Genomic DNA, 13,263 nt, shown 5'->3' with positions numbered 1-13,263 from the left:
TATGGATGGTAAAAAAAAAATATAAAAAGTGTAAAAAAAAGATATAAAAAAGGAAAAATATAAAATTTTATTGCAATGTATAGACTAAAGTTAAATGAAAAACCACCTAAAACAGTCCAAACATATAATTCCACCTATAAAGTCGAACAAATTATACTCGAGTCATTGCATAAGCATTCGATAGTTAATTAGATTATCTCTCGATAGTCATGTAAATATTCGACAAGCTACAGAAGTACAATCATGAGAGAATAGATTTTCATCTTCAAAATTGCTTAACTTAAATTGACGATAGACATAATAATCATAAAAACAATTGTATTTCAAAATCAAATGTAAATGTATATTTGTGAATCCCGTTCACACTATTGGTCATAGAGCCCCACTATCCATGTAATTAAAGAGATGAATAACACAACACTAATCTGTAAAGGTCACGTTGTTCACACGACCACGGTAATCAAACCGTCAAACATTACTATCATAATTACAAACCAAAATATGAGAAAAAATAAAAGTAATAGGATCTCAACTAACAAAACATATTTCAACCCAAAAACAAATAAAATATGGTTGGTGAAAAACTAACAAGATTTGGAGGGGATAACAAGAGTAGGACTTTTATTCCTATTTTCTTTATAATTTTAAATATTTTTTTCATATTAAAAAAAATAATTTTTTTTTATTGTTTTCATATGTAATTTTAAATATTTTGTTTATTCATTTAATAGTAAAAATAATTTTTTTTTTTAATTCATTGTAATATTAAATATTTTATTTTTATAATTTCAAATATTTTGTTAATAATAAAAAATAGTAAAAATTTAATTTTTTTCGTATGTAATTTTAAATATTTTTTATTCTATTTTTAATTTTATTTTTTTAATATTGAATATTTTGTTTTTTATAATTTCAAATCTTGATTCTACCAATTTTGCTAGATATAAAATGAGAGGGGTGATAGGAACATTCTGCACCGTCCCGACCCGTGGACATTTCGAACTTTATATACTTTCGATTTCCTTTTTATCCGAATAAATACTAATCTAAAACATTATAGGTAAATAAAAGGAGACTTTATATATTTTCGATTTCCTTTTTATCCTAATAAATACCGATCTAAAACATTATAGGTAAATAAGAGGAGACTAGTTAGACAATTCAAAAAATAATGAGGAGACCATACATGTTTTTTGAAGCAAAAGCACCAAACAAAATATTTCTAGACCAAATGTGCCTACATTATTTCAAATATAATATACCTAATTCTTTCTCATTAGATATTTTAGTGAAGCGATACAAAGAGTAGCTACTGCTGTCGATTTCACACACAATTGCAATCTCTCTAAAGATTGTGTTGAGATTTTTCAAGTCAAAATATTTTAAAATGTAATGTGACGACCCTAAATTTCCACATATCTAGAGTCGTCACTAACGTCTCTTGCTTATCTATAAAGCGGAAATATAACTCTTACATGAACATCATTTATAACGTAAACTTCAAAAACATTTAAAACAACTTTTCTCTCGAAAACACAGTCATGGTCTTACGTGTTTAAATACAAAATACTAAAATTTATAGAAAATAAAAATAAATACAAAATAATTTAAAACAATAGAATGCAAAACAACCTATTCTAACTTAAAACTAAGAATTTAAATATGAATCTATCTTATGCACGTGCTACAGTCTCTGCTCGCGATGCTGCCGTCCTCCGTACAAGTGCGCCTTGCCCTTTACCTGAAAAATGATGTGGCACACGGCTTGAATATTTCAAAGAATACTCAGTAAGTGGCCCCACTATAGGGGCCATGCAAATGCAAACACATGCAGTCATGATTTAGGGACCTATCTTTAATCATCTTAGGGGTGGCCTCCAGTCTCGGACAAATTGGATGTGTACTTCTTCCCTACACACGACTCACACGTGCGAGTGTGAATCCCCAGGGCGCTCGCACACCCCCTGGACCCTCTGGTCAAGCTAATCTGTAGCGACGTCCGGAGGTCAGCGGAACCCCATAGTGTCATGCACCTCATGAACACCCTCATCTGTGTGCTTTCGCACCTGTGCGCATACGCGCTCATCATACGGTGCGCGTCCGCACTCATCATCTCTAGGGGAAGTAGCCCTATGCTTATGAACATACAATATGCATGAGGTCCCTCTAAATCCATCATAATGTCTCTTCTGACACAACCCTCTAGTCTCATCTCTTTGTTACTCTAGGTAACACATACTCGTGGATATTTATATTAATATCATTTTCACGCTCTTAGGGTTGTGTCCTATGTCGATCTAACGACATGATGCAATATGACAATTATCATCATATAGCATGTTCAATATGGAAAACATCATCATATTAAGGTAAACGTCACGCAATCATCATACTCATCATATTTCCACAAAGTGCATCAAACATATCAAGTACGACATTCATCAAAATATATATATACTGAGCACATCATCAAGTATCGTAACCCACACATCATCATAACTCATATACCGCATCGTACGACATAGTTCATACATCATCCTAACTCATACAATTTTTAGCCTATCCTATAGTAAGGCCACTTACCTGGTTAGCTAATACGGGTGTCACCAATTTATCTCAAAGTTCGATTTTTCCCTTTGTATCCAAGCCAACCTATATGAATCCATGGCATCAATTTCATGTTCAATTCTCTAACTCTTACCATGGTTCATGTGCTAAACTTCATGCGAACAATAAAAACTTTGCATGGATAAAGTCTTGGAACGTTATAATATACATTTAAATATATATATATATATATTATATATTTTATTTATATTAAGATTTCATTTTCTATTTTTTATGTTGAGTGAGTACTTTCTTTGTCTTCTAATATTCTCTTATACTCTGCTTTTTCTCTCAATTTTTGTTCAAGTCATATTCTTCACCAATTTTTAATCGATTCGATCGATTCTTACTCCCAACTCTTTAATCATATTATTGGTCAATACGATCGATTCTTACTCCCAACTCTTCCCTTTTATTTTTCTCTTGTCTGTGCTTGAGTAATATTAGAGATTTGAAATCAATTGAACTATCACGTAGGGAGTAATACATTTAATACCCTAATGAATACTCATCAAAATCGGTGACCTGACATCCTGGCCCATTGTCATCGACCTTTTTATCAAAATCGGTGACCTGACATCCTGCCCCATTGACATTGACCTTTTTACCGATCCTTTTTACCCTAATGAATATTCATCAAAATCGGTGACCTGACATCCCGCCCCATTGACATCGGCCTTTTTACCGATCCTTTTTACCCTAATGAATATTCATTGGCCCTAATGAATATTCATCTAAAATCGGTAACCTAACACGTCAGGTCAACTAGCAGATACTCTGTATTCATCCGCACGATAACTTTTCTGAATCCAGTTCACGCCACCCTAATGAATATTCATCTAAAATTGGTAACCTAACACGTCAGGTCAACTGGCAGATACTCTGTAATCATCCGCACGACAACTTTTCTGAATCCAGTTCACGCCATTGCTCGCAACTGGCAGATACTCTGTAACATTACATAATAATCAATAAAAACAATGTGCATATATCATCCGCACGACAACTTTTCTAAATCCAGTTCACGCCATTGCTCGCAACGGCAACAATGGCCCCTCTATCCATGTAATTGACCCAACACAATGGTGCTAGATACTCTCATACTCCCACATATTGTTTAATTAGAGTCGAACAAAAACGTGATGAAGACGTCCTGCACGGTCCCGCCCCATTGACATCTCAGCCTTTATATACTTTGGTCAATCCCCTTCTTACCCTAATGAATACTCATCAAAATCGGTGACATGACATCTCGACCCATTGACATCTCGGCCTTTATATTCAATCCCTTTTTACCGATGCTCATTTTACCCTAATGAGTCCTGACGTCCCGCCCCATTGACATCGGCCTTTTTACCCATCCTTTTTATCCTAATGAATATTCATCTAAAATCGGTAACCTAACACGTTAGGTCAACTGGCAGATACTCTGTAACATTACATAATAATCAATAAAAACAATGTGCATGTATCATCAGCACGAGAACTTTTCTGAATCCAGTTCACGCCATTGCTCGCAACGGCAACAATGGCCTCTCTATCCATGTAATTGATCAAATGAATGAACCAATAGATATTCTTGAAAAATTACATAATAATCAATAAAAATCATCTTTAACAATCTTAGTGTATTCTAGAAACAAATGTGCATGTATTCACAGACTTTCTGAATCTCTTTCATTGCCATTAGTTGGAATGACGATCTATCATGTAATTGATCACAAGAAAAATAGTCTATAAATTCATAAATAAACAGAGATTTAAATTCACACGATCCTCAAACAACTAATAATTGTGTTTATTCTATTTTTTAAAGAATTAATATATTTTTTTTGTAATATTAAATATTTTTTTTTTTATAATTTCAAATATTTTATTCGTACTTAATTTTTTTAAATATTTTGTTTATTCTATTTTTTAAACGGTAAAAATTAAAATTTTTATTCATATTTTATCTTCTAATATTAAATATTTTGTCTTTTATAATTTCAAATATTTTGTGAAATAGGTGACAGTGACTGCACAGTCCGGCCCGGTGACATCTCAACTTTTATATATTTTAGATGGTTCTCTTTTTTATCCGGATGACTATTTATCTAATCGAGTCTCTTATTGACGTGTAATAATCAATAAAAGTAGGTTATAAACTTGCATATCTAACTAATTAAAAAAGAATCTACATACACTTAATCAAGATGCACCAAACCAAAATGCTTCTCCAATAAATATAATATACATAATTCTTTCATTTGATCGGAGATGGTAGTGAAGAAATTATATTCACCATTTTGACGGGAATGAGAGTGAATACCATCCACATTCCCTCTCAATTACTAATTACCAGTCATGCCGGTTCATGATTTCTCCATCTATTTTTTTTAATTATGATATTTAATATATAAATGTTTCTCTTATTTCTTTTAATTTTTAATTAGATATTTAATTTAAGTGTTTCTTTTACCTTTTTTAATTTTTAATTATGATATTTAATTTAAGTGTTTTTCTTATTTTTTTTTTAATTTTTAATTATGATATTTAATTTAAGTGTTTTTCTTATTTTTTTTTAATTAGATTCACAATTACAGTATAATATTTAATTTGAAAGGACAGAAAAAATCTAAAAATTTATTTATTTATTTATTATTTTACTTGATTAGTTGAAGATTTAACTAATTTTATTTATTTATTTTTATTTTAATGATTAGAAGATTTAAAATATTTATTATTTTAGTTAAGTTTATATAATTTTATTTATTATTTTAATTGAGTTTATATGATTAAAAAAAATATAATTATTTTTAGTTATTCAAACTAATAAATTTAACTTATTTTGCTAACTTAAATTATTTATTTATTTAACATATAATAATACTTATTAATGATTGAAAATTTATAAATTTTATTGAAAATTTTAAACCGAAAAAATACTAATATCAAACTAAATAAAATAAATTTATAATAAATTTATAACAAAATAGTAACCTAATTCTAAACTCTTTATTCTACCTACAATTTGAAAAAAAAAAAAAAAGCTAGTAGAAGATTTTAAACTTGTGTCGAAACTTCATTTGCTCTCGATTCATTAACTGTGCCTTGTTGCACATCCTCTACATTTAGATCATCAAAAAATACTCCTGTCATTGAAAAGAAAAGACGTGTCAATATAATAATTAAAATTTATTCTTTTCTAACATAAGACATAGATACTCAAACATAGTATTGATATCAACATGGACATGCACTAACATTACAATCTAGTTATGACATGTTTTTAAAGATAAAAAAAAAAAACTCATCAATATCCATAAAAAACGAAAGTAATGCCTACTGGAGCTAATGCATCTCTTGCCGTCGTTGAACTCAAAGAAAAAAAAAAAAACAGATTAAACGGTAACGAAACACACTTAAAGAATCAACAGTATTCTCATTCGATGTTTAATGATCGGTACCGTCCCTAATGTGACATACTTTTAAAAATTACGTGTTCGTGTTGTCATATTCGTGTCATATGTCTATGTGTTCTAACGTTTACCTATAAACCATATAATAGCAGCGGGGAAAAAAATGGTTGTGAGGATGAGAGTAGTCTTCCTCCAATTGTTAAGATGGTCCTACAAAATTGAGTAAACCATTGTTAAAACTTTGATTGTTAAAACATTTAACTCAAAACGTATCAAATAGACCTAACTTCTAAAGAATAAACCTCGAGAACTCCAACAAGAGGTGAAGATGGCACATCTCCGAAAATGTGAATTGCAACGGTAGACATAGCCATGGAAAGCGGCCTTAGACTAGGCGTCACACAATGTAGACATACGAAGTTTACCGGACCCTGCGATGTAGAAATAATTACGTAGATAATCGATACAAAAATATTAAATATAAACTAATATTAGTCGGTTTGATGGAGAGTAGACCTTAGAGAGTTCCTAAACTAACTCATACGAAATTACGTTCTAATAAACTTTCTTAATTTGACTCTCCATTGAAATTTACAATTAGATCGGTCTTTATATACTCGAGAAAGTCGATCCCCTTATGAATATCGGTGGTCATATCCTTACTAATGTCAAGTCAACTAGGAGATACTCATAGCATAGAACATTATGTTTTTGAAGAATATACCTGTGTGGCAAACAACAGCAACTCGCCAACCGAGAAAAAAACTAGGAAAGCGTACATGTTTTTGAAGCAAAATGCACCAAAGCAAAACGCTGCTCCAATAAACGTTGTACTAGACAGAAGCTACAATTGAAATATAAGATTACGACGACGGTATAAACATAATTCAAGAAATAAATTCCTTCACCTAACAAATAAAATTACCTTAAAAGCATTGGAAATAGTGGTGCCAAGGTAATCTAAGGCGTAACCTCCTGATATTGTTCCAATAATTCCACAAACTACAGTGATCCCTCCAAAAATCATATCTGCATTTTTCTGTTAAAAAAATGTTCCAAATTGTCAAAATTTTCCTTTCAATTATTCATCATTTTTAACCTTTTTCGAGTTTATATCTTAAGCATGGTTCGTCTTTAAAAAAAAATTATTAAGATAAATAGTTTACCATTTGATAAATACTGTAGCCTGCTTTGGGGCCCCAATATGAGTATGCACCGATCACAAACGTATACACCACAAAACCTGAACAAAATATAATTGAAAATACTTATATCCAAAATTGAGATATTATATGATCATGATAATATGATAAAACATACCTAAAACATTGACGACAAAAACCTTATCGACCAGAAGCGCTTTCAAATCTTTCAGGAATGAAGGTGTAGAGCTATCATAAGTTATAAAAAAAAAAAAGATTAAATCATATTCTAGCAAGATACAAATGCAACGTTCTTAGAATCTAATTTGAAAATGACATTGATAAGATCTACCACGAGGTACTTACTTGGAGGAACTCTCCACTGCGTTCTGTGCTAAATCCTTATGAGATGTACCATCTTTAATTTTCAAATCTAATTCCATATACAAACCAAAAATATTATTACGACTCATAAACATGCCAACATGCACAAGAAAAGCAAGAGACGGAAGTAGAAGATAAGTACCTTTAACTAAGGAGGTAGCTGTATCGACAGGTAATGGTGCGTTAACTGTCTCCCGAGAAGGAGACCCTACATCCACAAATAGTTTAGTTAGTGGTGGCACAAAAATTGTTGTATGATATAAGTTCGATCCTTACCCTTGTATTGCAAAGGCTTGACAACAAAACCAAAAATTGCAAACGGAAACATTAATATTGCCTCGCCCCAAAATGCATAGCGCCAACCTAGACGTTCACCAACCTATCAATTAAAAGTTAAAAGTTAACTACACAGATATCTAATTAGGAGTATGATGTAAACAAGTTATCCAAATAAATAAGAACTTACAAATCCACCGTAAAGATAGCCAATTGCATAACCCGTAGGCATGCACATATACAATATTGCTATCCAACCAGTCCTCTGTAGCAAATAAGAAAATATTTTCAACTAGATAGACGATATGCTAAAACATTATTAGTATATTATTGTGATGAATATGAAATGAACCTTATGAGCGGGTGCATTATCATAAATAAATGGCGCCGCAAGACTTATAAACGATGCCTCACCAACACCGACAATCCTTTGAAGAAAAAGCATTGCATTCATGAGAGTCGTAAAAATTATAAGAAAAGGATTGAAAAGGAAAAAAAATATAAGATCTTTACTCACATACGACACACAACAATCGACCAGAAATTAAATGAAAAACCACAACCAATCACCGCCAAAGTCCAAACAGATAATCCAACACCTATGAGTCGAAATGGATTTACCCTGCAAAATTTAAATTATATGACAAGTCGAACAAATTATACTCAAATCATATTGACAATATGATCAATAGTTATTTAGAGGTCAATAGTTATTTAGATTACCTCTTCGACAATGATGCAAATATTGGACAAGCTAGAAGAAGTCCAACCATAAAAGCAGAAGATAAAATTCCGTCTTGAAAATTGTTTAACCTAAATTGTCCCCTAATCATAATAATTCATAAAACATCTTTAAAAAAATCAGATAACAATAAAATATTATCAAATACACTTCAAATAAATCTTACTGAATTCCAGAACCAGATGTGCACGTGCCATCAGCACCACACGTTTTTGGGATTCCATTCACACCATTGCTTGAAATAACTCCTCTATCCATATAATTAAGTAAATGGATGACACAAAACAGAACAAGTAGTCTGCAAATTCAAAAAGAAATAAACAGAGATTTGAAGTTAAAAAAAATAGAAATAAGTTGAAGTCTAACGAGATTAATCAAAGATGACTAATGATGGAAGCTTCAAATATTGCTATCATATTAAAAAAACCAAAATACGAGAAAAGTAAGGATAGTACCGCAATGGCGTGAACCAAGATTGGTTGGAACTAACGTCGGAGGAAACAGAAGTAGCCATTAGTTCAAAACACAAAACAAAAGTTTGATATCCGAAGACTATGAAGGGTTTGTGAGTTCATAATAGTGCAAAAAGAGCTAATTGACAGTGTACGATGTACGATTTGAAGATGAGAGAGCAGACTAATTACAAGAATAAATAGGAGAGGTATGATTTGATTTCGGCCCGTTCTAAATCTTTCATTCATATTTTATCTATTGTAATTTTAAATTTAGTATTTTAAATCTTTTATTCATATTTTATATTTCATAATTTTGATTATGTAATTTTAACCGTTTAGATTTTGATTTCGACCCATTTTAAATCTTTACTTTATATTTTATCTTTTTGTAATTTTGTAATCAGAATATTTATAAATTTTTTATTTATATTTTATGTTTTGTAATTTTAGATTAGTTGTAAATTTTTTATTCATATTTTATTTATGTTTAGATTTTGATTTTAATTTTTCTAATTTTGAAACTTTATATTCTAATTCTAGGTGAGCTTTTAAATTTTTTATTCATATTTTATTTTTTCTAATTTTAAAATTTGTTTATTTTTTATTTTTAATTTCATTGAAAAAATATTAAAAAATATATATGTGGTAAATTTAAATATATTTACGAACCAGTTAAAAACAGAAGTATTAATTTAGTTGTTAGAAGTCAAAGTTAGAAATTATATCTTTCATACCAATTCAACGTCAAAAATGAAAATCAGTAAAAAGACATCGGTTGTCATTTTCGAGTAGCTTGTGCTTGATTTTAACAATCAAATTGGTCTCTTTTTTCTTTCGTATGAGATAGGGGTATACATTCGAACCCGACAATCTGAACCGACCTAACTAAGAGGTTGGGTTGGGTTAGTATTTCAAATTGGATTAGGTTAATTTTCTTAAACATAAAAGATTTCGGTGGTTTTAAATAATGATAAATTTTGTTGATGCATTTTTTTAATTACAAACTTTAATCCTTTTTAATTTTTCTAAACCTAATTTATTTCCCACAAAATTTAAAAATTAGGTTCCATTAAATATTACATTTAATAATATTTTTAAATTACATTTTGTATCGTAAGAATTTATTGATAAAAAAAATTAAATTAAAAAATTAGAATTTCTTTATATATAAAATTTAATTGAATATGAAGTAATTAATTTTTTTAAAATTTAATTTTCTTAAGGATTTATCACACTCAAAAATTAAATAAATAAAATAGGAAAGAAAGAAAATTAGGAAGTTGTTTATTTATTTATTTATTCTTGTTTTTTTATTTAATAAAATAGGAAAGAAAGAAAATTAGGAAGTTGTTTATTTATTTATTTATTCTTGTTTTTTTATTTAATAAAATAGGAAAGAAAGAAAATTAGGAAGTTGTTTATTTATTTATTTATTCTTGTTTTTTTATTCGATTGGTTTTTTTTCAAGACTTTTTTATTCATTCAGAAAGTGTATTATTTTTATTTATGCTTATTTATTTAATTATTATTTTATTTGTGCTTATATGATTAATAGAAAAAAATAGGCTAATTTATAAAACAAGCAATCAATTTAATTTAAAATAGATTTTGCTCAATTTAATTTAAAATAGATTTTGCTCAATTTAATTTAAAATAGATTTGGCACTTAAATTATTAATTTATTTATCGTATAATAATAATGGTTCTAATAATTGAAATTTATGAATTTTATTGAAAATTTTAAATTTAAGAAATATCAATATTAATAAAATAAATTTATAATGAAATATTATTTTTATATTCTCTAGTATATAAATGAATTAAATTATAAATAGGTTTTACATTGGTTAGAAGGGTGCAAAATTGTTTATTTACGACCATTATATTGAAAATGAACTAGTGTAAGATTCTTAACTTTTGCGAACCTCGATTTGTTTGTGATAATTTCTTTGTTTTCAAATGAAGGTTTTGCACTCGATCTTTTGTTGCAGATCCTCTTTCTCTACATCGTCAAAAAAAATACTCTTGGGAAAAAACGTGTCATAATAATTATTGACCTTTTTCTCTTTTAATTAAGGATAGATACTCAAACATAATATTGATTTCAACATGGATTTGCATGAACAAATCTAGTTGACATGTTTTAAAAAATGGAAAGAAAACAACACATCGATATCCATAAAAAGCGAAGCTAATGCCCACCGGAGCATAGGTCAACTAATTAATTTAATGCAAAGAATGAACAGTATTCTCATTCGATGTTTAACCTTAGATACCGTCTCTGACATGTTGTGGCCTACTTTTTAGAAATTATGTGTCCGTGTTGTCATATGTCAATGTGTCCTAACGTTTACCTATTGACCATATGATAGCAACGGGTAAAAATTAGAAAAGTGTTCCTGATTAAGATGGTCGTACAAAATCATTAATATGAGTTAATAAAACATTGTTAAAACTTTTAACTAAAAATATATAGAATAGACTTAACTTCTAAACAACTAACCTCGACAACTCCAACCAGAGGCGAAGATGGCACATCTCCAAAAATTTGAATTGCAATTGTCGACATAGACATAGAAAGCGGCCTTAGACTAGGCGTCACGCAATGTAGACACACGAAGTTTACCGGGAGATGTGAATTGCAACTGTGGACATAGCGATAGAAAGCGGCCTTAGACTAGGCGTCACGCAATGTAGGCACACGAAGTTTATCGGGAGATGTGAATTGCGACTGTGAACATAGCTATAGAAAGCGGCCTTAGACTAGTCATCATGCAATGTAGGCACACGAAGTTTATCGGACCCTCTGCAACAAGAGAAGTAATTAGCTAAAGAATAGATACAAAAATATTAAATATAGACTAACACATTAGCTTAGGCTTTTGGGTTTGGTCAATCCTTACACTATGCATACAAAATTACATGACATTCTAACTTTCTTAATTTGACTCCGTAGTGAAGTTTATAATTGGCTGGTCTTTATACTCCGGAAGGTCGATCTCCTTTTTATCCTGAGATGAATATGGATCACTATGTCTTTACTAATGTCATGTCAGATAGAAGTAGGCTATAACTTCATATAAAAGAATAATATACGTGTGTGTCAAACAGTAGCAGCTCGCCAAATGAGAAAATAACTAGGAAGTCGTACATGTTTTTAGAGCAAAATGCACCAAATCAAAACGCTGCTCAAATAAATATTGTACCAAAAAAGAGCTGAAATATAAGAAATAATTACGTTATTCAAATATATCAAACTTCGTCCCAATAATAAATAAAATTACCTTGAAAGCAAATAGTGGTGCTAGGTAAATCCAATTGTTACAATAATTCCACAGTTAATCCTCCAAAAAATCATATCAGCATTTATGTAAAAAAAAAAATGTTCTAAGTCAAAAAATTACTCAATAAATAATTTAAATAAAAGTTAAAAATTTTAATTTTTTTTAGAAAGATTAAAAAGGCCAAAAAATAAGGACGTCCTCCATGTTCGTGCCCCATTAACATATCAGTCTTTACATACTTTCGCTCAATCCCCTTCTTACGCTAATAAATACTCATCTAAAATCGGTGACCTGACGTCCTGCCCCATTGACAGCTCGGCCTTTATATACCTTCAGTCAATTCCCTTCTTACCCTAATGAATACTTATCTAAAATCGAATGTATACTCATCTAACATCGTGGCATAACACGTCAGGTCAGCTAGCAGATACTTTTGTAACATTACATAATAATCAATAAAAATAATCTTACTTTATTCCGGAACCAAATGTGCATGTATCATCAACACGACAACTTTTCTGAATCCAGTTCACGCTCGCAATGGCAGCAATGACCTCTCTATCCATGTAATTGATCCAACGTAGTGACGTTAGATACTCTCGTAACATTAGAAAATAATCAATAAAAACAATCTTATTGTATTCCAGAACCAAATGTGCATCTATTATCACCACAACAAGTTTTCTAAATGTCGTTCACGCCATTACTAACAGTGTTCTAATATAATAATTGATTAGATGAATGACCCAAAACAATTGAATGTTTTTTTTATTAATTTTTAATTATGATATTTAATTTACTTTCTTCTCATTTTTTTTAATTATATTCAAATTATGAAATTTAATTTATAAGTTTCTCCTATTTTTTATATTTAATTTCTCGATTTAAAATCTAACCTTGATTTGGATGGATTAGGCTATTAAAGATTTATTTATTTATTTTATTATTTTACTATTTATATGATTGGTAGAA

General features: G+C 29.7%; 1 protein-coding gene across 1 annotated transcript; it reads right to left on the bottom strand.

The window, feature by feature from the left end:
• Positions 1 to 3,473: 3,473 nt before the first annotated feature.
• LOC111776396 (probable sphingolipid transporter spinster homolog 2) lies at positions 3,474 to 9,066 on the bottom strand. The gene is made up of 16 exons (XM_023655834.1): positions 9,008 to 9,066; positions 8,719 to 8,850; positions 8,534 to 8,635; positions 8,328 to 8,432; positions 8,163 to 8,238; positions 8,001 to 8,075; positions 7,811 to 7,913; positions 7,677 to 7,742; positions 7,517 to 7,583; positions 7,329 to 7,399; positions 7,175 to 7,251; positions 6,934 to 7,047; positions 6,733 to 6,852; positions 6,311 to 6,439; positions 6,140 to 6,218; positions 3,474 to 3,556 (listed from the first exon to the last, which is right to left on the bottom strand). The coding sequence occupies exons 1-16, from the start codon at positions 9,064 to 9,066 to the stop codon at positions 3,474 to 3,476; spliced, it is 1,458 nt and encodes a 485-aa protein (XP_023511602.1).
• Positions 9,067 to 13,263: the final 4,197 nt, after the last annotated feature.

This window comes from Cucurbita pepo, chromosome LG15, assembly GCF_002806865.2.
Source record: "Cucurbita pepo subsp. pepo cultivar mu-cu-16 chromosome LG15, ASM280686v2, whole genome shotgun sequence".
Classification (NCBI taxonomy): Eukaryota; Viridiplantae; Streptophyta; class Magnoliopsida; order Cucurbitales; family Cucurbitaceae; genus Cucurbita; species Cucurbita pepo.
This window is presented reverse-complemented; position numbering and strand designations above follow the sequence as displayed.

Excerpts from the sequence above, each read along its gene's own strand:
- LOC111776396 (XM_023655834.1), bottom strand. The coding sequence starts at position 9,066 with ATGGCTACTTCTGTTTCCTCCGACGTTAGTTCCAACCAATCTTGGTTC. Across the intron at positions 8,851-9,007 it reads TCTTGGTTCACGCCATTGCG|ACTACTTGTTCTGTTTTGTG; the intron begins GTACTATCCTTA and ends TTGAATTTGCAG. Across the intron at positions 7,914-8,000 it reads GCTATCTTTACGGTGGATTT|GTTGGTGAACGTCTAGGTTG; the intron begins GTAAGTTCTTAT and ends TTTAATTGATAG.